Here is a 26,201-nt window from a genome sequence, read left to right on the forward strand (position 1 = left end):
TGCTGAAAGAGACCACAGCCACCAGCTAAAACCGTTTCCATGAAAGAGTGTACATGGTCTGCAACAATGCTTAGGACATTGCCCAAAGCATCACACTGCCTCCGCCGGCTTGCCTTCTTCCCATAGTGCATCCTGGTGCCATGTGTTTCCTAGGTAAGCGACGCACACGCACCCGGCCATCCATGTGATGTATAAAAAACCTGTGATTCATCAGACCAGGTCACCTTCTTCCATTGCTCCGTGGTCCAGTTCTGATTCTGACGTGCCCACTTTTGGCACTTTCAGCAGTGAACAGGGGTCAGCATGGGCACCCTGACTGGTCTGCGGCTATGCAGCCCCATACGCAACAAACTGCGATGCACTGTGTATTCTGACACCTTTATGAGAACCAGCATTAACTTCTTGAGCAATTTGAGCTACAGTAGCTCGTTGGTTTTATTGGACCACATGGGCCAGCCTTCGCTCCCCACGTGCATCAATGAGCCATGACCCTGTTGCCGGTTCACCACTGTTCCTTCCTTGGAACACTTTTGATAGATACTGACCACTGCAGACCGGGAACACCCCACAAGAGCTGCAGTTTTGGAGATGCTTTGACCCAGTCGTCTAGCCATTACAATTTGGCCATTGTCAAACTTGCTCAAATCCTTACGCTTGCCCATTTTTCCTGCTTCTAACACATACATTTTAAGAACAAAATATTCACAGTAATGCCTTATCGGTGTAAATAATTTAAAATAAAAAATGTATTGCAATAGTCCCTTTACTGTTACTGGTGTCATAAAAATATAATTACTTGTGTTACATGTGTTATATGTAGAATTTTAAACTTGTATTCCAAGTCGGTTACAGTATTTTGATGGTCCACTTTAAACATTCTAATAACTGTAAGTAACTAAACTGTTAGTAGACTGTTAGGTTAGGGTGTTAGGTGTTAGGGTTTGGGCTAGTAGAATAAGTTGACATGTAGTTTCAAAGTTACTTATATAGTCAGTAGAATGGCTGTAGGGGGACCGTCAAAATAAAGTGTTAGCGCATATTAAGCATACAGTCTAATACTCAAGAATTAGTTGACATGTAGTTGCAAAGGTACTTACAAAATAAAGTGCTACCTTAAAGTTTAACAAGAAACTTTTCAGAAAAAAAGTAAATGCTATTGCTCTCCTATTTATTGCACTCTATTTGTTTGATGTGCTGTCCATGAAGTCTATGAAATTTAACTGAGAACCACTTGCTGTCAGTACAAGCCTGTTTGCAAAATTTTATTATTTGCATGACTGTCTAACATTTACAGATAATGCAAGTTATGCATTGAGGAAAACACCTCTCAAGTGATTAAACAGCATAAAAACGCATTCGTCAAAGCCCATGACAGAGCAAGCCACATTAAACTATGAGCTTTTGTTTGAATCACTTAATATGACGTATTTTTAGGACAACTTGTTGTTTCCACTATTTTCCTAAAGCGTTTGGACCATAGACGTTTTTTTTTTTTTCATTGTTGCAAAGTGACTTGACTGGATGTTTTAAATGCATAGTGAACAGATGTGATTAACCAATAATCAAAATCATTGCCAATTATTTTTATTATCGATTATCAATTTGATTAATTTAATGTGTCTACACAGAAATAGAATTTCAAAAATAAACTGACATTGATTCATTAGATTTAGATTTATATCTGTGTGTGTTTCTTATGTCTCTACAGTAATAGACATGGCGTATAGGAAAGTGCGTGCTGGCCACGGTTCTCTCCGTGTGCGGGATCTGGAGAGTGAGGAGCTTCACACAGCTTCCCTGGAACTGGAATGGGACATGGAGAAGGAGCTGGAGGAACCGGGCCTGGACCGCTTCCAGCTGGAGTGTGTGGAGCATCAACCTGTGAGCAGCTCTTCTGGCGGAGGCATGGACCCAGACCTGGAACCAATTCAACCCTCCGTCTCCCCTCACGGACGTTTTGAGCGTCTCCAGGAGGACCCTAATTACGTTTCTCGTTTCAGCCGAGCGGTACCCAAGGGCCAGAGATGGAATGGGACCTGCCTGGCCAAGTACCTGCTATCAGGGGTGGGTGTGTTTGCTCTGGGGCTGCTCATTGGACGATATGCCTTCAGCAGGGAGCAAGTGAAGGTAGAGCCAAGTGCAGACACAGACGTGCTGGAGAAGATTGTTCAGGGAATCACAGCAGAGAAGATACAAGCACTGCAGAGGTAAATGTTTCGTCCGTTCCATCTATTGCACACTCACAGTTTTTTTGTTTTTTTTTCAGAAGGAAAATGGAAAAATACTGTGGGTTTTTTACAGTAATAAATAAGTAAAGCAAAGTTTAGCAGAAGGAACATAGGAAAGGTTTTGCACCATAAAAATGTCTGCTCTAATGGTTTGTACTCAGCGGACGCTGTTGACAACAGATTTTCCATTATGTCAACATTATAATATATGAATATATGAGGGTGTTTCTTTGCCTGTGGTGAAATTAAACTTCTATAAAGCACATCTTGTTTATTCATCCAGAGCATACAGTATACTTGTTTAACAGGACAATTCTTTTTTTCCTTTTCTTTAACCATCATCATTAATCTGAAGCAAAAAGTAGACCAGCAATAATTGTAAAAAAAAAAACAATAAATACTAATTAAGACTAATTGTATATAATTAGTAGTGCTGTGAATCGATTAAAACAAATTAACTAATTAATCAAAATGTTTCTGTAATTAATCATGATTAAAAAACATTGGAATTTTTGATATTGTAATAATTATTCACCAAATTAATGTAGAAACAATTTAAAGACAGCATATTTTTAATATTTGTTGTAATGGCATCATTTTATAAAAGAAGGCCAGTATTACTGATACTAATGTCTCTATGAAACATTCATGACGTTACATTACAGTATAACTGAAAGCTACCAATTTCAACATTTATTAGGCTTTAAAAAAGAACAACTTTTAATTGAATTGAAAATAAATTAAATATGAGAATACTCTACAAAACTGGCATTTTGGCAAAATTCTCTGTATTGTTATTTTTTGTTCAAGAGCGAAAGAGAACTCGATGTATGCACGTGACTGGCGCGTGTGTGTGTCGGGGTGTGCCTCGATTAGCTCCAGAGCTTTTTAGGTGGTGAATCAGTATATCGTGTACATGAATGAGGCCGACTCCCTGATCAGTGCCCTGACTACTGAACTAGGGAGCCGACTGAGACGCACCCACACAGACAGGACATTGACATACAGCGCGTTCTCTTTTGTCTTGTCGCGTTTAGATTGTTTAAAAGCATTTAAATGAATAAGAGCATGATCATATAATGTAACGCTGGGCAAAAATGGATATAAAAACGTATGCTGCGTTAATTGCGTTAAATATTTTTAATGAGTTAAAATGAAAAAATGAATCGCCTGCATTAACGCGTTAATTTGCCCAGCACTAATAATTAGTGTTTTTCACAAAATATTACATTCAACATTTTAGTTTTTTTTTTATATATTCCTTTAATGCACCACTAGCAATGGATTATCCTGTGTATTTAAGTCTTAGGCACATTACTATTTAACCTCTAACCTCTGAGGTGAATTTTTTTTTTATTATATTTTTTATTTTATATTTAATTTTTTGTTCGAATATTATATTAATTGCAAAGTCTTTATACATAGGAATACGTTTTACTTATCCGATCATAAGTTACCATCCGATTACTTATGAATGGGAGAAAGTGCAATGCCCAATATGGTGAATGAGCCCCACCTTATAAATGAAACCGAGCCAATTGTTGATAAGTAAAGTCATCACATCACTGTAGCTGCCATTAGAAGCTCCGGTTGATATAGAAACAACCTTTGTTCTGGGACACGTGCTTAGGATTGCCCATGCGCGTTTGCTTTGTCCCAGGCTGAAAAATGCATTTTTTTTATCATGATTCAGACGTTTAGAAACAATTTATGAGACAGTTGTGGTCACACTTCATTGGTGATTTTCAAATTTGAAATTTAATCGTAAGCGTGGCGAACAGTTTTTGGAGAATGTGATGTTTCCCCATTGAAAGAGATAGGAGCTGCACTTGCATGCCCGAGAGGCATTTCAAAGATATGAATATATGAATATATGGGGTTTCTTTGCCTATATGCGCTGTGGTGAAATTAAACTTATAAAACACATCTAGTTTATTTATTTTGCCTACTAATGTCTAACAGAGGATACAGTATACTTGCTTCACAGGACAAATCTTTCTTTTTTTCCCCTTTAATCATCATCATTAATCTGAAGCAAAAAGTAGACCTGCAATAATTGTAAAAATAAATTAATTAATTAATACTAATTAAGACTAATTTAAATCAAAATCATCATCACAGACAATTATTGGTCATAATTATTGTTTTTCACAAAATACTACATTTATTATTTTAAGTTTTTTATTATATTCATTTAATGCACCATTAGCCGTGGATTATCCCGTGTGTGCGCAAAAGTCTTAGGCACGTTACTATTTACAACCAAAAAAAATGGATTTAAGTCAGTTATTTTTATATTTTGCTGTAGTGTTTCAGTAGGAAATATCAGTTTACATATCCAAACATTCATTTTGCCATTCATTTTAATAATCCAATAAGATTTTTGTATGCACAACAACCGGTATGCTCCACAGGTCGTTTTCTTCAAGTGTCTTGGAGACGTTTCCACAGTTCTTCTGGATTTAGTCTGTCTCAGTTTTTTTCTGTTTCTTCATGTAATCCCAGACGTACTCGATGATTGTGAGATTAGATCTTCATGTGGATTATGTATAAATACTCACACCATACATACAATCCTCACACATTATTGGCTGATAAGTGAAGGTATGTCACTGAGCTGAATACTATACATTTCTACAAGGGGGATCACGATATTTTAATAGACATTTAGAGGGTGAGGTGAGGAATCAGACAGAAACTTCAAGGGCGTTGCAGCCAGTGAGGAGAAGTGAACCATACTGAGGAAGCAGATGCAAGGACAGTGTTTCCTGGGACAGGTTCTTTGGGACCTTCATCTTTGAAAAAGCAGTCCTACAGCCAAAGTTGTGCACAGCTTATTCCCACTAGTGACAGAGCTGCCTTGTTCACTCTGAGCCCAGCTGTGTAGTCTCTGACAGGCAGACTAAAGTCGCAAGCAGGTACTGATGTTAAAATTAAATGCAGACAAACCTCAAGCGATAACACATTGTTTTTGGAGCACGGATCATGGCGAGCATGTATATTCGTGTCAAAAAAGATAACTCGGTTTCCTCTGAACCAAAACCGCCTGACTCCTGAAACAGACTTTGCGGTAGTGTCAATTTATAATTTATTTTGTCACATTTATATTTCAGACTGCAGCGCCAACAGCTCATCTCAGATCCTTTTTCGAGCAGGGAAGAGCAGGCGATATTACAATGCGGCGAGGCTGCAAAAGCGAGAAGTCTAAACATTTTGATGGCTTTATTTACCCCACATTCATGCAGCCTCTTAATATTCACACTGCAGCTTGAGGAAATAAGAATATGTGTGAGGATAATTTAATTATTTACTATTTAGATGAAGCAGAAATTGTTTCAATTGACTGTGGAAAATGGTTGCTTTATAGGATGAAGCTCTGTGCACTGCAGAGATTAAAGAAGATGGGATCGCTAGTTGAATTAAACTCCAAATCTCACTGTAAATCTTTTTGTCACTCATGTTAAGCTGAGGGCTCTCTTCAGCCTGTCTGAAATGCTTGGGTGGAGCCCTGGGAAAGCTTTTGAAGACCTTTGCTAACTGCTTCAATACACATTCTAATAAGCTCATTGGGAAAAAAAATCAGGACACGTCAACCACTGTCTGTGTAGATTCTCGATAACCATGTCTGAAATGAAAATCACAAGACAAAAACATTCATTTATGACATTTTTGTGCGCCAGCATTAGATGTATATGGAAAGTGTACCATTGTCCATACCTGATAATGAGTTGACAACTATTAAATCTATTATTATCCATCCATCCATGTAAATAATCCATATATTATAGTATAGTAGTTTATTATATATTTAAAAATACAAAACAAAATATTTTCATATTAAATATATTTGTTTTTATTTTTTTAAGTATGAATATATACACCGATCAGGCGTAACATAATGACCACTGACAGGTGAAGTGAATAACACTTTATTAGGCAGAAAGTGTCCTCAAACATTTTTTTTCCTCAAAGTTGATGTGTTAGAAGCAGGAAAAATGGGCAAGTGTAAGGATTTGAGCGAGTTTGACACGGGCCAAATTGTAATGGCTAGACGACTGGGTCAGAGCATCTCCAAAACTGCAGCTCTTGTGGGGTGTTCCCGGTCTGCAGTGGTCAGTATCTATCAAAAGTGTTCCAAGGAAGGAGCAGTGGTGACCCGGTGACAGGGTCATGGCTCATTAATGCACGTGGGGAGCGAAGATTGGCCCGTGTAGTCCGATCAAACAGACAAGCTACTGTAGCTCAAATTGTTCAAGTTAATGCTAGTTCTGATAGACAGGTGTCAGAATACACAGTGCATCGCAGTGTGCATAGGGGCTGCATAGCCGCAGACCAGTCAGGGTACCCATGCTGACCCCTGTCCAAAAAGCACCAACAGTGGGCACGTGAGCATCAGAACTGGACCACGGGGCAATGGAAGAAGTTGACCTGGTCTGATGAATTACGTTTTCTGGTAACACTTTACAATAAGGTTCATTAGTTAACATTAGTTAACTACATTAGTTAACATGAACTAATAATGAACTGCACTTATTAACCATTTATTTATCTTTGTTAATGTTAATTTCAACATTTACTAATGCATTATTAAAATCTTGCTAACATTAACATTAACACAATCTTGCACTGTGAACTAACATGAACAAACCACGAACAGCTGGATTTTTATGAACTAACGTTAACAAAGATGAATTAATGCTGAACAGAGGTGTTGTTCATGGTTAGTTCATGTTAACTAATGCATTAATTAATGTTAACTAATACAACCTTATTGTAAAGTGTTACCCGTTTTCTTTTACATCACATGTATGGCCGTGTGTGTGTACGCCGCTTAGCTGGGGAACACATGGCACCAGGATGCAATATGGGAAGAAAGCAAGCCGACTGAGTCAGTGTGATGCTTTGGGCAATGATCTGCTGTGGCCTCTTTCAGCAGGATAATGCACCCTGCCAAAAAGCAAAATGGTTCAGGAATGGTTTGAGGAGCACAATGAGTTTGAGGTGTTGACTTGGCCTCCAAATTCCCCAGATCTCAATCCAGTCGAGCATCTGTGGGATGTGCTGAACAAACAAGTCCAATCCATGGAGGCCCCACCTAGCAGCTTACAGGACTTAAAGGATCTGATGCTAACATCTTGGTGCCAGATACCACAGCACACTTCCAGGGGTCTAGTGGAGTCCATGCCTCGACGGGTCAGGGCTGTTTTGGCAACACAATATCAGGTCATAATGTTATGCCTGATATGTGCATTTTATTTAGTTCATTAGAAAAAAAATCTGAGCAATTCAACCAGCATCTGTATAGATATGTAACTCTAACTTACAATATTATATTAATTGCAAAGAATTTAAACAGGAATGCGGTGCACTCAGATTACTTATGAATGGGAGAAAGTGCAACGCCCAATATGGTGAATAAGTATGGCCTTCTAAATGAAAGGGCCAATCATTGATCACCAAAGCTATCACGTCGCTGCAACTGCCGCTAGAAGCTCCAGTTGTTATAGAAACAGGCAGTGTTCTGAGACGCGCGTTTAGGATTACGGATGCGCATTAGCTTTGTCCAGGCTGATTTCAAATATGAAATTTAATCGTAAGCTTGGTGAACAGTTTTGGAGAATTTGATGTTTCTCCATTCAGAGAGATAGGAGCATCATTTGCATGCTCGAGAAGCATTTCAAAGATGGCCACCAAGTGAAATGTCTTAATGGGACTTTGTTAATAGTATATTGTAGTTTATCAATTGTCAGGCAATTAAACTGATTATTACTGTATATGCGATAAATTTGTATAAATTCTGTTGGAAATTAACAACACCTATAATTGACCAATCGGTAAGCCTCACCCCCTTAGTTACTGTTGCTAACTCGGGCAAACAAACAGAGTTGCTATATCTTACAATAGGCCTTTATCACACTTCCTATTTCCGGTAAGTGAAGCAGTGCACTTCTACTTCCGGTCCCATCGCGACTCAATCAAAACGCGGGTGTAACTGCAGCGATCCCGTGCTCTAATACTAAATAATGACATCCTTACCTCAGATTTGACCATTTCCTGACACTAAAAGAATAGAGGAGAGCATGGGTGAGACTGATATGGTGGGATGAAGTTGTATGTTTGTGTGTTGTAGGCCTATGCATTCCCAAACTGCGGATGTTTACGTCTCATATCGTCAGCCTGCTGAAATGTTCCCATCCAAATGTGCATTCTGAATAATAAATACATTTCTAACCTGCCGCAGTCCAGTGATTGTCTTCTCATTAAAAGTGTTTCTCTTACTAATCATATTTCATACCTGTTGCTACATTTTTAAATTAATTTGACTGATAAACACCCTTACGAAAGTTAACCATGGTTTTATTATAGTAAGAATGTAGTAACGTTAACCATGTTGGTTTTTACGTGGATTGACTACCATTTGTATTAGTTTTACTACAAATACCATGATAAACTACAATAACCATGTTTTATTTTATTTGTAATAAAAACCATGGTTCATTTTCATGTAATAAATAGATGAATGAATGCGCGGTAACTGGCTTAAAGAAAGTAAACAATGTTAAGCATTTAATTAATCTTAAACAGTAATACGTTAACAGCGTGACTGAATTTTGGCATAAATGTGTGAATTACATATACTGTAGGCTACAGTGAAATGATTGTCACTGAAAAGTGACAGAACAATGACTAAAATATTAATACAAATCAAAATGTTCATTCAGATCTTATTCGTCAGGTCTCACCATAGACCGTAAAAAAATATGGACGACGCGACTTCATTGACTTCCGCTGACCATAGTTGAAGCTGAAGCTTTCATAGGCCCGCTCACGGCGCTGACATCTTGGGACCGAGTCTGCGCAGTAGCGATCTCGGGACCGGAGTTGCGCAGTAGAGAACAGGAAGTAGAGGCGCGATTATCAAAAGCCCGCCCACACTCTCGCAGATGCAGAACAATTCATTATGTTGGTGTGAAATAAACAGTTATGAAAGTGTAGAAATTAAAGCTAAAGCTCCAATCTCCAACCAAAAATCCAGAAAAAAGTCCGTTAGTGCCTCAGTGACAAGTTCATTCAGAGAACCCGTCAATCTCAGCTGTCAATCATGACGTCACACCCCTCGTTTTTATAGCATCAAATAACTCACTAAAACTAAACTTATTTAAAAAACGAACACTTGAAATGAAATTATTGTAATAAAAACTGCCTAAAATGACAGAAACCATCTTTAGGAAACAATTATTTGAAGTGTAATTAAATTGTTTAGTGTGTCTCGCGCCCATTCTAATACATGGAGAGGCGGGGTTTAGGAGCTATACTGGGACCGGCCACCGGGGGGCGATCGAGGCGCGAAAGCTTCAATTTCTGACTGAAGCACTACAGGCTTGGGTCTCACACACACTTAATCGCGGACACTATTTAGACGTGCACTGACACCGTGTGGTGAAATAATCACGTATGTTTACGACCCTCGGCTTATGTCGGATTAAAAAACTACAAGTTCAACAGAGTTTGAAAAATCCTGTACACAGTAATGATCAGTTTATCTCTTCTCCTGTCTCGGAAAATGTCCGGATTTTTAAATCATCCTCCAGATGCTTATTTTAATTGTCGTTTGTTCAGCTAGGTGTTCACAGCACATTGAAAACATGCGTAACCGGAAGAATCAGCACACTGCTTCGACGCGCACTTCCGGTATTCAATTCCTCTGTGATAAAGGCCTATGACAGCTGTCAGTGTAAAAACCTTATCCCAAGATGTTTTTGGACACAGAATGTAGCGTATATCCCGTCCGAATGATGGCCAAACTTTACTGATGGTTTATCAAGTTTATTATGTCCTTTTTCACTCCAAAAAAATCATCGTAAGAGCTGAACAAGCATAAGAAGTGCGCTACTGCATTAACGTCTCATTCACAAACTATCTCTCTCCGTTGCATTACCATTAACATACACAGCAAATTATACAAAAACACTCATACAACTAGCAGCAAACAAACATAAACAGAGCGTATGCCTTTTCGAGGGTGCAGTTAATAACTGGTAAACTTTGTATCTGCAAAACAACTCAGATAAAATGCGTGCGAGCTCTCCCTTTCACTACCCCTAGACTATAATATCCATCAAAATAGGACAGATAATGTAGAGCAAAACATATCTAAAATTAAATCAATTTACATATAACCAGTTTAATATGGAGAGGCACTGAAATGTAGACCTTCGTGTTTTTGACCTACAGTGTTACATGACGTGAGAACAGTTAGTTATTACGGTTTGTATGTTAGCAGGGACTTTAATCGTAACTTAACGAGAGTATGACAAACAGAAAATCCTCTCAGGATACCTGGAATCAGTGTTACAGTACCTCAGGCACGACATTTTAACATTTTTGTAGCATGAACACCATCAAACCGATGAGAGCTTCAGATTTTCCAATGTTTCTCTATGGCGCTGACACCTAAAGATGTTGAAGTTCCAGTCCCAGTGCAACTGAGACTCAACTGCTATTGGTTGATCTGCGTTCGAGGGGAGGGGCTTACCGATTGGTCAATTGCGTGTCGACATATTTCATTCTCAAGATAGAACAATTATATTACTGTGTGACAAAAGTATGAATAATTACATGTTTGATGCTGCATAATGATTATGTGTAAAGTGGGAATGTATAAGACTACATGCATATATTTTTGATGTACATTTGTCAGAACTTCAGCCTGCAGTTCCATATCCTAAGATTCAGCCAAGTCTTTTTGATGTGCCACCCTATGATTTTTTATTATTGTCCCCATCTGGCTGCCCCATAAAACATTTCCTGGATGTGCCACTGGAAGACACTCTAACTGCTACAGCCATTGTGCTGGTGCTGAAAATCATCCCTTTTAAGTAACATTCAATCATGATGAAGCAAAAAATCTGTACTCATGCCATTTGTTTTTCCCAAAAATATGCTCTGCCAAAGCCTCCATTTTCTTTTGGCTTGTGACCGTGTTTATTTCTTCGATTCTGGCCTAATTTACACATCAAAGGTGAGTGCGGGGGAAGAACAGTTCCAGTAAAACGAGATTAGCCTAAAATCCCATGAAGAAGTGTGTTTCCTACTGTTCGGGTCTCTCTAATGGTACTCTTTATCTCCTGTTGACACACACTCTTAATTACTGGACGTAATTGATAGAGCCAGGCTCTGGATACACATTCCTATCCAGGACTGCTTAGATCTAGGGTCCTAGAGGTAGGTTAGATTTAGGAGCGCGCCATAGAGGGAGTCCAGCTGAGTCGCTGTGAAAACAGTGATGCAGCCCTCATTTTAGGTCAGATTCATCATTTTAATCCCAAACCCAGTCATTAGGGGTAAAAGCACAGTAATTAGGCAGAGCATTGTAGGTAGAGATGCTGGGCCTATCCCAATATCCACACTTGCAGTCTTTGCAATTGACTGCTTACATGACTGTATTTGGCCGAAATGTTAAATGTGGACATAAAGAACACAGTAGTCTCTATTTTCAATTCACTAGTCCCCAAGTAGTTATATTGTTGATTCAGTAGTCCCTATTGTCGATTCAGTAGTCCCTATTGTTGATTCAGTAGTTCCTATTGTTGATTCAGTAGTTCCTATTTACGATTCAGATGATTCAGTAGTCCCTATTGTCGATTCAGTAGTCCCTATTGTTGATTCAGTAGTTCCTATTGATGATTCAGATGATTCAGTAGTCCCTATTGTCGATTCAGTAGTCCCTATTGTCGATTCAGTAGTCCTGTTGTCGATTCAGTAGTCCTATTGTCGATTCAGTAGTCCCTAAGTGACACAATTTAATTGTGCTTCTAATAAAGTGAAATGTTGCAAACATTTTACAAATTACATACACTCATTTCTATACAAATAAATCAGTAGTCCTATTGTTGATTAATTAGTCCTATTTTCGATTCAGTAGTCCCTGTTGTCGATTCAGTAGTCCCTGTTGTCGATTCAGTAGTCCCTGTTGTCGGGTTCAGTAGTCCCTGTTGTCGATTCAGTAGTCCCTATTGTCGATTCAGTAGTCCCTGTTGTCGATTCAGAAGTCCCTGTTGTCGGTTCAGTAGTCCCTTTTGTCGATTCAGTAGTCCCTATTGTCGATTCAGTAGTCCCTGTTGTCGATTCAGTAGTCCTATTGTTGATTCAGTAGTCCTATTGTCGATTTATTAGTCTCTCAGTAGTCCTATTGTCGATTCAATAGTCCCTAATGTCGATTCAGTAGTCCCTTTTGTCGATTCAGTAGTCCCTTTTGTCGATTCAGTAGTCCTATTGTCGATTCAGTAGTCCCTGTTGTCGATTCAGAAGTCCCTTTTGTCGATTCAGTAGTCCTATTGTCGATTCAGTAGTCCCTGTAGTCGATTCAGTAGTCCTATTTGCGATTTATTAGTCTCTCAGTAGTCCTATTGTCGATTCAATAGTCCCTAATGTCGATTCAGTAGTCCTATTGTTGATTCAGTAGCCCCTGTTGTCGATTCAGTAGTCCCTATCTTCAATTTAGTATTCCCTCAGTAGTCCTATTGTCGATTCAGTAGTCCCTATTGTCGATTCAGTAGTCCTATTATCTATTCAGTAGTCCTATTGTCGATTTAGTAGTCTCTCAGTAGTCCTATTGTCGATTATGTAGTCCCTAATGTCGATTCAGTAGTCCCTGTTGTCGATTCAGTAGTCCCTATTTTTGATTAAGTATCCCTATGTAACAAGTGACATAATTTAAAGGGGTGATGAATTGAGAAATCAACTTTCCTTTGAGCCTTTGGTATATAAAAGTTCATTGTGATATAAGAATATCCTGCAAGTTTCAGAGCTGAAAACGTCCTTGTTAGTCAAAGAAAAACTTCTATAGACACCAGGCCCAGAAAACGAGAGATCTAAGAATATGTCGACCATTGATTTAGTAGGACGCAGATGTACCGCCTCAAGCCCGCCCACCAACTCGTGGAGCCGACTAATCGATGCAGAATCGATTGTAAACAAGATAAAGGACATATTGAGATTAAAACACAATGCTGTGCCTTCTATATTGGATTCGACAGGAACGGTGCAACACACTTATGTGAGTAAAATATGTTTTTATATGTGTTAGTATTGCATTGTTACAGATCGTTTGATATCTATTGATTACATACCTTAGCACGCTGTCACAGGCTGGAGAAGGTGTCATTGGTTCATTCGGGATCAGACTTGGACTGCCAGCGTGTGTGTGTGTGTGTGTGTGTGTGTCTGTGTACAGTTTGCGGTTATATTCAATGATGATCGAGCGAAATGATGCAGAAATAACATTCCAATCAATCAGGGGTAGATGAGAGATGAATCATTGTGTTTGTTTGATAAAGACATTTTGCGAGCCCTGGCTGTGGGCTGGGTGATTCATTCCGGTTGTCAGTGCCGCTGTCACTGACAGGGGATCTGAAGCTCATTAAATATGCAAATCTTATCCAATCCTAGCCGTGGGCGTTTACTTCTAAGTCTTCAGTGTGGCACGCCCATCAAAATCAATTGTTTTTTCAGAGAGCCTCAAAACCAAGGCAGAAAATAACCTATTACTTAATCATTATGATGTTTTTGAATGTAAAAACCACGCGAACGTTATAAGTTGATCTCAGACAACAGTAGATAAAAAGCTGTTGCAAACATTTTACAAATTACATACACTCATTTCTATACAAATAAAATGTGTGGCACTTCAAGTTTTAATACCAAACTGTATTTAAAATCAAATTATTTTAACTCACACTGGAAAGTTTTCCTAGACGTTTTGCAATTTTGTGGCACATGGTATCTTGAAAATGATGAATGATGGGATGTGCTTAGCCTCAAATATTGCTCTAAAGTGTTATTAGCAATAGTGTGGATATAGTGTGTTAAGGGCACTGAGCTGTGTGCATTTTTCCCCCCGACTGGGACAGTCTTGCACACATACTTCCTGTCCACTCTCAAGTGGCCTAGACAGTAAGTGTGAGTATTGTGAAAGGCTCAAAGACTTGTTTGTTGTTACATTCTGCTGCATTTGTAGTAAATAAACATACATTATACATGACACAGATGGACTGGTAGGGGGTATTTATTTTTTTCTCCATTTGTGTAATGACTTTAGTAATATATAAAAGAAAGTAATTTATCCAGTCCATTTTTCCCAACATATTTTAATCACTGGCCCTTGAACTTTTTTGTACTGCAGGCTTCTATGAAGGAGTTAGCACATTTTACTCTTGTTGGAGGACAGTGGAAAAACTAATACAGGCACTAGAGAATAGAATCTGTTTTGGGTCTCAGCCAAATTGAATTTATATATGCAATCATTCATTAATCAATGCAACTTAAGTCATATTAGCATTGCTGGTGGGGTGCCAGTCACTGATAAAACAGAACAAAGGGCTGCTTTTAGAAATCATTATGTCACTCTAAAACGTGGAATAGACACTCATAAAAACTACGGTTGAGGGCATGTTAAAAGGATGTTTCGCATCTTGATCAAATTTATACAGAAACTTTGAGAAATTATGATTGTGAGCTAAACCAACAACTGATAACCTTACTAAGGTGTATTGCTTTAAAAGGGAATGTATATTTCTGATATACACTGCCATTCAGTATTTTTTAAATAAATGAATACTTTAATAGTTTTATTCAACAAAGACACATTAAACTACTCAAACAGTAAATACATTTATAATGTTACAGCATTTAGTTTTGAACTTTTTATTCAATCAAAGAATCCTGGGGGGAAAAACACTGTTTCACGGTTTCAGTATTTTCACAAAAATATTAAGCAGCACAACTGTTTTCAGCATTGGTACTGATAAGAAATGTTTATTGTGCAGCAAATCAGCATATTAGAATCATGTGACACTGAAGACTGGAGTAATGATGCTGAAAATTCAGCTTCACTATCAGATTAGAATATTGAAATGAAAATAAGAAATACAACTTTTTCCAAAAACATTTGAATGGTAGTCTATTCTTTATTATTTCTTGTACCAGTAATTAAAATAATTGTACTTGCTCATAGCATAGTTTATTTCTGTCTTAGCACTTGATTCACAAAATTAATATGCAAATAATTTAATGGCACAAACGCACATGCAAAGTATGTGCTGAACTCCATTCTTACCAGCTGTTCTATAAATTGTGAAAGTGCACTTGACCTCGATTTATGGATGCATGCCCATTTATGATCGCTAGGGCTAGGGCTTTTAAATAAATAAATACATAAATAAATAAAATCTCTTTCCATTTTAGTTTTCATAGGACACATTCCCAGTATTTTTGACCTATTCAATGTGACTCTAAACTAATATTAAATATACTAATATTAAAAATATTAAAATAAGAAGTATTTTGTTACAATTATTTCAATCATGACAATTCTAGCATGTTATTAAGTTTGGTAATGTTAATGTTTTGCAATAAACAACAACTGGAATATTCATGCTGCAGCACAATTTTAGCACAGATAATGCCTAGTTTAAGCGGATTATTAAGAAAATTAAATGAAATGTTTGTGCGAACTCATCAAATCAAAACCTGGCTTTTGGTACTACCCATGTGCCTTTTTTGTAATTGTGATAAAAAAGGTTTTATCTCACTTTATCATCACTTAATATATAATACACACAGATACACGTATAGCCACAAGTGTCAAAAAATAAATACAAATAATAATGAAAAATACCACAACTAATCATAACCTCCAGCCTCCACAGAGCAGTTATCACCTTTCCTCCATATGATAACATTTTCCCCTCAAAATAACTTTCATAAAGTGAGATAAACTGCCCTCATCTGTAAGGAAAATATGGAATACCTCTCATTCTAACACTGGAAACCTCAAGAAATAACGCATACTATAACACCCATGACATTATGATTGAATGCTTTTGAATAAATAGCGCTGCACACCGTCTTGGGAATATTGCAGCCAACTTTAAGAATTGCTGCTGCCTGCATTACTTCTGTCGGAAAACACCATGGGAATTGAATAATGATACAATTGGGTGTCAACATGTCCCATTCTCGAGACAGAACAATGCTATTATTGTGTGACAGAAGTATCAATAATTGCATGTTTGCTGTTGCGAATGATTGCGTGTAAAGAGGAAATGCAATAAGGGAACACGCAGATATAGTCGGTGTGGATTTGTCACAAGCGTTGTGTATGTGTTTCAGGCTGGATGATTGTGCTGCAACATTATCTTGTTTACATAAGAGTATGTCTTTGTTTTCCTTGCAGTTTGCTGACTCTGCAACAGGCCTTTCTCTGAAGGCTAAGTCCCATCATTACGATATGTATGCAGCGGCAGGACAAAATTGATATTCCCTGAGGAGGAAATCAATATTAATAACTGTGCGCTACAACAGCCATCTAATAAGTAGCACTGTAACCTCTTCCCATTGTCACTTCCCGGGAAAATAGGATGTTGGTCTCTGCGTGTTAAAGGTGGAGTTAAACTCAAATGGACAGCTGAATTATGCTTCATAGTTGTGGCTTTCGCTCGTTTTCACCTAGCAGGTTTGATCCTTTCATAAGTGTAGTCAGCTGTGAAATAACAGTGGTCTACAACACTCTCTTGTCTTGGTCATGAACATGACCTCCTGGGTGCTTTCTGCCTCTTTTAAACCTCTTAAAGGGATAGTTATCATTCTGTCTTCATTAACTCACACTCATGTTTTTCTAAACCTGTATGAGTGTCTTTCTTCTGTTGAACACAAAAGAAGATATTTTAAAGAATGTTGGAAATCAAACAGTTGACGACACCCATTGACTTCCATAGTAGGTGAAAAAAAATACTATGGAAGTCAATGGATTCTGTCAACTGTTTGGTTAAACCTAAAATTGTTCAAAATATATTCTTTTGTGTTCAAAAGAAGAAAGAAACTCATACAGATTTGGAACAACTTGAAGGTGAGTATGTCATGACAAAATAAAATTTTTGGGTGAACTATCCTTTTATTTATTCCCGGTATTCATTAGACTGGGCGCAGAGATTTATTTACCAAAGTAGGTATACTTGTTGGTCCTGGAACAACGTTCCTATCAAACATTTTTATTTCAAGGTTGGGTTAAGGGTTGAAATGTTGTTCCAGGACCAAGACTCAAACTTGATTATTTCATAGGATCTTATTGCAGCTCATTCTAACCAAGAACTTCCCACTTAGACAGTAAGAGACCATCTGACATTGATGCTTATGTGTATCTGTCGTTCTTCATAATTTAATCCCTACATTTAACACAGAATACACAGGCCTGATCTATAAACCTTGTCACACACATATTGGGATTTACAGTATAAACAATAAAAGACTTGACATAAGTATGTGCACAGCACCCACACACTGTGCCTACACACTCTTTTACTGTGTGATTGACGTGAACAAAATCCTTTCCAATCTACACATTTAGGTTAAATATGATACTCTCATGAAAGGAATTAGATGCACAAATTGCATGAAATCATTATCCAGAAGTAAAAATTATGCCTCAGTCTCTACTTACTTACAAGGCTGAGAACTGAAGCTGAAGTCTGATGTCCTAATATTAGTGCAAATTAAGCATATATCTTTCTTGCTTCTAGGTATATTTTCAGCGGTTGGGGATCAGGGAGAAATTAATTGAAATGGTGGCCCTGGTGGCCACATTTACTACACATATTTTCAGCTATTTTTACCCGTTTGAGGGTAAAATAGCTGAAAATATGTGTAGTAAATGTGTATAGACACCCTGATTCTTTCCATCAGAAATGTTCTGTTTGATTATGTCGGATTATTCGCACAGAAATCCTGAATCCTGGTTTAAATGGGAAAATGTATTCTTCTTAACACAATAAATAAACAAGAGGTGTGCATGACTAGTCAAATATTTCCGTACTCGTTCTGCGATAATTATTCGAAAAGTAAAAATACTACTCAAATTTGCTTTACTCATAGAAGTTGTGTGAAACCAGCCAACCAGAAGTGAGAATTTTTCAGTAAATATTTATTTTCTTTTTTTCCATTATAGATCAGATAAACTGTGGGCTATAGAAGTTTGTCTCGCCATGGAATAAAACAATTTTGCGGCTTTTTATCTCACAATTCTGACTTTTTTTCTCACAATTACGAGTTTATATGTCACAATTCAGAGATGTAAACTCTGTAAAGAAGTCTGAATTGTGAGATATAATGTTGCAATTGTGAGTTATAAAGTCAGAATTGCGGGATATAAATTTGCAATTGTGAGAAATAAAGCCAGAAGTGCAAGATATAAACTCACAATTCTGACTTTTTTCCCGCTCAATTGCATGTTATAAAGTCAGAATTGTGAGATATAAACGTAAATCTGAGAGTCAGAACTGTGAGTTTATATCTTGCACTTCTGGCTTTATTTCTCACAATTGCAAATTTATATCCCGCAATTTTACGTGATTTACATCACGTAACTTTATCCACGTCTCACAAAATGCATGAAAGTAAGTGACCGGTCATCTGGGAAAAAAATAGAGTAAACTATACAGTTAACTATATAATATGTATCTGATATAAATATATATAAGACACGTGGTCAAATTGTAACTGAAAGGATTGTTATTGCCGCTTCCACAGACATCATTTAAATCTCTGAAACCTAAAATAAACATTATGTGGTTGAAAACACTGAATAGTTGTGATATGTGACAAGCGCTGAATGCGTTTGTCTGTGGTTCGCTGCCAGCCAAAATGTGAAAGTTTGAATTTAAGTGGCACCAAAATGAGGCACTGAAATCTGCTTTCTGATTCGGTCTGGTTACATACCGTTTATATAGGTAGCGGTGCCGGTACCCAACCCTATTTATAACTCACAATTGCTTGTTTACATCATACAATTCATAGAAAAAAAGTCAGAATTACGAGATAAAAAGTCGCAGTTACCTTTTATTCTGTGGCGGAAACAAGCTTTTATAGTGGGCTGAGACAGTGTTGATGGTGTGAGTTCAGGGGACTGTTAAACACAGCAACAAAAAGCTTTTTCATTTTTACCACTAATCAAAAAAAGAATATTTGATGGGCAGAAACAACATGACTGAATATGCTTTGTTAATAGGAGAAGTCATTTTTGTGAGGGATGGAGCATTTGAACCAATTTGTAAAATTGCTTTGAAAGAATCAAAATCTTTTTTCAGTCATACACAAATAACCTGAGAAAACAGAAATGATTGGTTTGCGACTTTCTGCACTTATTAAATTAGATAATAAGCCCACCCTCTCACATTTCCTCACATCTCTGGCACAACAGTGCAGTTGATTTCCTTCATATCTTGATGGCTGGCAGCCTGGCAGGGGAACAGCTATTTTAAGTAATGAACTTTTTAAAAATGTTATCTCTGGAGCAGCATTGCGAATGAGCCTCAGTGTGAAGCCTGAACCAAAGCGTTTTTAGCCCCCCCCAAAAAGTTAATTTTTGTGACATATCTGGAGTGTGTGAGGAGGAATAATAGCGCATTGTGGGCCATCGGAAGTCACAGACACTCTCAACCACCCTCTGCTTGTAAGGATCATGACATTTAACACTGATTTATCAGAGGATTACCAAAGTGACTCTCTCCAGGTCGTGGGAGTTATTAAGGAGGAAGGTGACACACAGGCTCCAAATGGATGCCACATGCAGGCAAATGTCCCATAATTCATGCTGGCCTCCACAAGTTCTGCACCCACAATGACCCTGACACAGTGCTACTGCTTCATTATCATGCTACATAAATGTAAATGAGCAAAGTCTGAGGGGCAAATTCACTAAACAGTTGCCTCCCTTTTGTGTCTGTTAAAGGCCCCACTACAAAGGTCTTTTTTGTTCTTCTCTTATAGGGGTAAAAATAAGTTTGAAATACCTTTTCAGTGGTATACTGTTAGCGAACATCCCAACGCCGCCCACACTACTCGCTAAAAAATGCTGGGTTGTTTCGACCCACATTTTTTTTATTAGTTTGTTAATCCAACGGTTGGGTTTGTCCATATTTCACTCTGAAATCCAGCATTTTTTGGAGTGCATTGGGAGCTGCGTTTAGATGAAAATGTAAATATGTGCTGCACGTTTTTTTTCCTCTAATCACACCAGTTTGATTTTGCTTGAAGTACATTGGAGGTTTAATTCTTCGCAAAATACTGTCTTTTTTCACTGCAATCCAGCGTAACCAGGTGATATCTACTCATAACTATTTGCTATGAGTATTTAAATCCTTTGTATGTAAATTAGGCTGATTATAGATAGTGCCTTATTCACAATACTCTAAGTGCTATTTACAACTGATGATTTTATATTACATTTACAGTATTACTGTTTCAATGATTTCTAAAGGTTGGTTGGAAATCGTGTCTGCAAGAGTTTGAATCAAAAATGGAAATAAAAGGATCTATTCGCAAACAGTTTTAATAAAAACAAAACTCAAAATTTAGACTTCTCATGTACTCAGGCAACCAATACACATTGAACAGAACAACCACAATATACTGACGAGGTCTGACAAAGACCAATTGAAAATGAGGGCTATATATACACAGAGAGAGATGATACACAGGGCAACTTTTTGAGCAATGTTGCAGAGCGATCTTGTTTGGGTACTTTCCCATTGAGAATGGGCAACACATTTCTATCTGGATACTTTAGATCGGCCGTGGGCCCTGTGTCTATAATATGGCTATTGTCTCCGCGTAAACTATACAAATGTGAATTTGTGAAAACAGTGACATCATGCGTATTACGTGTTTAGTCTATAGGTGTGAGGTGTTTCCTTACAAAATGAAGAACAAATTTACAGGGAACAGTGCAAATCAAACAAGATCACAACTCACACAAAACTCAAACCCAGAACAGACGTTACATCGTGAGATTAATCAGATTTATTTGATTGTATTGTCAGAAAAATAGTCTTCAGAAAAATAATTTCCTTTGAGGTTTAAACATCCAGCAGTACCCAAATAATGGATAGAAAACTGATTTCTCAAAAGATTTATTTCTTGCAGTATAAATGATTTTTTGTACAAATGTAGTTGCCTTTAAATTTTAGGGGGGTCCCGCGAAGGAGTCATATTCGGGGGCCCGTGGCATGAAAAAAGTTGGAAAATCCTTAGCTTAAACAATGAGGCTTGGCAAGGTCATGGGTTCAATTTGCTGGTAATGCATGAAAAAAAAAAAGGATTTTTGCAGTTTTTTAACGAATCATGTACTAAAACTAAGGAAATTTTTTTACTATCTTTAGGTGCAAGCCAGGGGCCGTTTACACGACACCATTTTCTAAAAACTAAAAACTCAAATTTTTTTTGGGTGTTTTGGCTGTGCATTTACACGACATCTGCGCTTTGTAAACTACAAAAATGCGAATTTGTGAAAACGCTGACATCAAACGCATGCAAATTACATGTTCAGTCTATAGGCGCTTAGTGTTTCTTTACAAAGTAACATCGCCAACGACTGGTCTGGCAGCATAATACAGCGTTTTTAATGGGAACGGGGAACGTTTTGACAATGTTGTCATCTGTAAGCCAAAAAAGAAAAAAACAAGTTTCCGTTTTTAGTATATCGTTGTCGTGTAAATTTACCCTCAGTCTTAGTGAATTTCCTCATGAGTGTCAGACCTTATTTGGGTTGCAACCGCAGAGTTGTAGGTTTATCAGAATAATTTAATCGAAAACTGACATACAGAAGATATAGACCCACTATCACCCTAACTAAATATATTTCCTTTTGTGCTTCTTGTCCCTTGTCCACCCCCAAGAATATCTAAGAAACTTTTTTTTTCTTTATCGTTTGTTTTTGTGGTTTTCCTGCAGACAGAAACAGCGATCAGATATGCAGTGTTCCGATAAGGAGAACCTCCCTAGATCAGCCCGGGGCAATGTCATCGCTATACTTACCTCTTTATTTAGCTGTGGCCACAGATCTTAGATAAAGAGAAGTGCACAGGATATAGCATCCAGATAACAGTTTAATGTTTTCAACATCATGAAGTTATCTCTTTCCCTTTTTACGACCTTCATATCAAATTAATGTCAGTTTGAAGCTTGTATCACACAACACGTTTCCTGTCTATTCCAAATTGTTGTTGTGGACTTCAACTGGAATTTTGACTGTTAGAATGTTTATAAAAGGAACTGTTGACATTTCTCAACAGATTCGTTGTTGTGTGAAATAAACAGATTTCATATGGAAGCCTCGACCCTCTGGTTCTGTATAAAAGCTCAAAGTGCAATGGAAATGAACTCGCTTAGATATCTTTTTTGATTCTACTGTGATTACACACTTTTGTGGTAATTACAGTTTGTTTAGCGAGAGCGATTCAATTGTCCTTGACTAAATGTTGATGTTTGCAAGTGGAGGTTTTCAAAAATAACTTTTTGGAATTGCACCAGTTCTCTTGCTGTGAAACATCTGTTTAAGCAGGTGTTCGTATGTGTGTGTGTTGAATGTGTGTGTCTGTGTAATGCAAGTTAGGAGTATAAATCTTGTTTGAAGAGTGTAGCATTTGCCAGCGTATGTAATGACAGACCATAGCTGAGCACCAGAGAAACATTCTGCCTGGTTCTATGTCAGTGTTTGTTTGACTCAGACATGCAGAACAAGAGCCTTTAGACACATAAATGCCATTTTCCTTGCAGTTGATGAAACATATATGATAGCCACCAACTATGGATTTGTGGTCTTGCCTTTTCTAATGTATGATTTTCACATGGTGGATGATAAAACAGATGAAAACAAAAGACTTACAATGGAGAGGGGCTCGACCCACATCTATAATATAGATAAATAATATATAAGATACATTCATATTTAAGCTGTGGTAAATCATGCTGGATTTAATGAATCAACATTTAATTGACTGCAATTAAAGGTGTCATAATTTAGAAATAAAAGGTATTTTTCCTACCCTGATTTTAGCCCTATGATTTGAACGCTCTGTTTGAAGGGCCGTGTCCCACTGCTATGGTTGGCTAACATCTTTGCATATGAAATAAATATTACATGTTGGTAACACTTTATTTTAGGGTTCAATTCTCGCTATTAACTAGTTGCTGTATTAACTATTGGCTTTTTATTAGTACACAACATATTAACGCCTTATTCTGCATGACCTTATTCTACATCCCTTAATCCCATACCTAAACACTACAAAACACTACAAAAACAATCTTACTCCATACTATACTATTAATAAGCAGTATATTAGGAGTTTATTGAGGCAAAAGTTGTAATTAGTAGTTAATGTGTTCTCCGTGCTAAAATGTTACCTGCATGTTTAACTCTCTCAAAAACATTTAGCACATTTTTACTATTACAGCTCTCAATATTAACTAATCGTGAAAAGTGTTGATTAAAGTATTATGTTTAGATATATGGCATTATATTTAGATTGTGGCATGAAGGTTGCAGTGATGAGCATTGAAGCCGATCACAGACATGTTGAGCACATGAATACAGTGATCTCATCATTGCAACTCGATTTCTGCACACTCACGAATGCTTTCATCATAACTAACAGTGCAAACACGATGTAAATAAGAGATTTGTTGATTATTATGGGAGTTTTGGCATAAGTCCTTGCTTTTGCTTAACAGCTCCAGCGATTGTAAGGGGAACATTCTTTGATCGCTTTCTACAGGCCTATATAATTTAATCACAGTTTAAATAACATTTTATTTTCCTTCCTACTAAGAGAAACAATGTGATGTTGAGCGTGTAGTCATTGGTTTGATTTACTGACACATAGACAAAGAACATCTGACTGTACCTAAATCATTACATATCAGAAATCGCTGGTCACAGATCAGGCATTAGAATGAACACAACTGACATGTTGTCGCATTACTGCCGAATCTTAAAAGTCTGTCTGCAAAGCCTGCACCGAAATTGCGACTGATTTACCAAAGAACCCACAGTGAAATGTACCAAATACAAATAAATGATGCTCAACTGAGACATTCGCATTGTTGAAAATACCACATTCCTAGCATTAGGATCCTTTGGAAAGTAATGATGACGTTGATTCTCTTCTGCAGAGGTGGTCTTTCATAGATGGGCACATTCCACAATGAGTCGTTTTCTGGGCTTGGTTACAATAAAAGCTGTTTTTGGACGAACAAGGAAGATTTCAGTTCTGAAACTTACAGGATATTCTTATAGTATGTTGACCTCTTATAGGTCAAAAGCTCAAGGAAAATGTGATTTCTCAGTAAGTACATACTGTATATGCACAAGCTTATTTGTAAGCTTATTTTCAAGATTATTGTATTTAACTGATGTTATTTAAAATAATAATAATAAGCCGAATAGCTTAGTTCCTCACACAATACCATAACTAATCTAACTAAACCTGGTGGCCACAGCATCCTTATATCAAGCAGCACTCACATTTTCTTCAGCACTCATGATGAAAGATGGCAGCGAGCAGGTTGCATAGTTCTGAGGGGTCACACACCAGCTGAGCAACTGCCATTGAGAGGAACAGAAATGCCAATGAATAACTTTCTTCAGGTATTGTTGAGCTCCTCTGTGAAGTTTGGGGCCTGCAGGTAGCTTGCTTGAGTGTTGTTGACTGGTCTGTTTGTGGACGAGTGTGAGCAGTTGGTTTTAGGCTATTTAAGAGATTCTGCAGGGGAGTTTCTTTCAAAGACACCTGCGGGACACATCACTTCCACTCAGCTGTCTGATGACCTACGGCTCTGACCTTTTGTCTGATGCCTGTCTGTCTTGTCAAGTCGTAACAGTGTTAGAGAACAGGGGCTATGTATGGTTTGACCTGACAGAAACGAAGGCACATATGTGTGTGTGTGTGTGTGTGTGTGGGGGGGGGGGGGGGGGGGGATTTGCCTCCATGAATGACTGTATACCTGGGAGGAGAAACAGTGCAACTTAATTTTTAACACTCAGACTGAATCAGCAGACCAGACTGACTTTCTTGCAAAATAATATACACGGTGCACCAAACAAATATACATAAAGCAGTTAATCATCTAGATTCAAGCTGTTTCACTAGATGTTTGATCAGCCACCATGTTCCATAAGCCAGCTTGACCTACTTGATTTCCACAACTGGATTTTCCGCCAGGGAAAAGACAGCTGCGTTTTTCTTTAATTTCTCCAATTGGTAATGTGCAAATTAAATGGATATGCTATGTTACTGTTTGTCATTCGACAAAAATTTACATTTTTCTTTGATAAACAAAATACATTTAAAAAGAGCAATTTATTTTACTATGCAGCGTCAGCAGCTTGTCTACCAATGTGCCAAATTCTGGTAAAAATGAAACATGCATGGCGTCAAAATGAACAAATAATTGATGACCTACACTTACATTTAATTTACCACTGCTACATGAGAACATCCAGTTAAGCATTTTAGCAAAAATAGAGTAAAGAGAAGTGTTAAGCCATTAGAAATATAATATAATAATATTAACAGTGAGAAACAGGAATAATGGTAGACAACACAGCTTCTAGTGCATTTCAACGGTGCACATTTTCACTGGATTTGCTGATGTTAATTAAAATGTTTAACATACACTAAAAGCACTTAAAGACTGAAATGTGTGTGTTGATCTTGATATATTTATGCACAGTCAGTCACAATACTCTACAGTTATAATTTAACTAGGTACAAGCTAAATTTGTGCATAATGGTGTGTGACACTTTTACAACATTTTAGCAGTTAATGCAAAGTAGTGACTATCCTTTTTCTACACACACTTAGCTAGAGGCTACACCAGGGCTCGCAAAATTTCAAAATCACTGGTAGCACTTCGGCCAGACACCCTTCAGATTTTGGTAGTCCGAAATTAATTTAAATAGCCTGAATTTTAAACTAAAATCATGTAGAAAACTGAATAGGAGTCGAAACATCAATCAAATCCATTTTCAAAATCACAAATATCAACAATGCTATATAAAATAATACAATTACAATCATCAGTACAAATGGATTTTGCTCTGCATTTGGTTCTACTTGAACTGAAATTTTTTATGA

The 26,201-nt window shown here is 37.5% G+C and overlaps 1 protein-coding gene across 1 annotated transcript in view; it reads left to right on the plus strand.

Moving 5' to 3' along the window:
* Positions 1–26,201, plus strand: part of naaladl2 (N-acetylated alpha-linked acidic dipeptidase like 2) — a 431,375-nt gene that overhangs the window by 128,470 nt on the left and 276,704 nt on the right. Inside the window, exon 2 of the mRNA XM_079845128.1 lies at positions 1,709–2,207. Within this exon, the coding sequence (XP_079701254.1) occupies positions 1,709–2,207 (499 nt within the window). The remainder of the gene's footprint in view (positions 1–1,708; positions 2,208–26,201) is intronic.

Source organism: Gobio gobio (genome assembly GCF_949357685.1).
Source record: "Gobio gobio genome assembly, chromosome: 19".
Lineage (NCBI taxonomy): Eukaryota > Metazoa > Chordata > Actinopteri > Cypriniformes > Gobionidae > Gobio > Gobio gobio.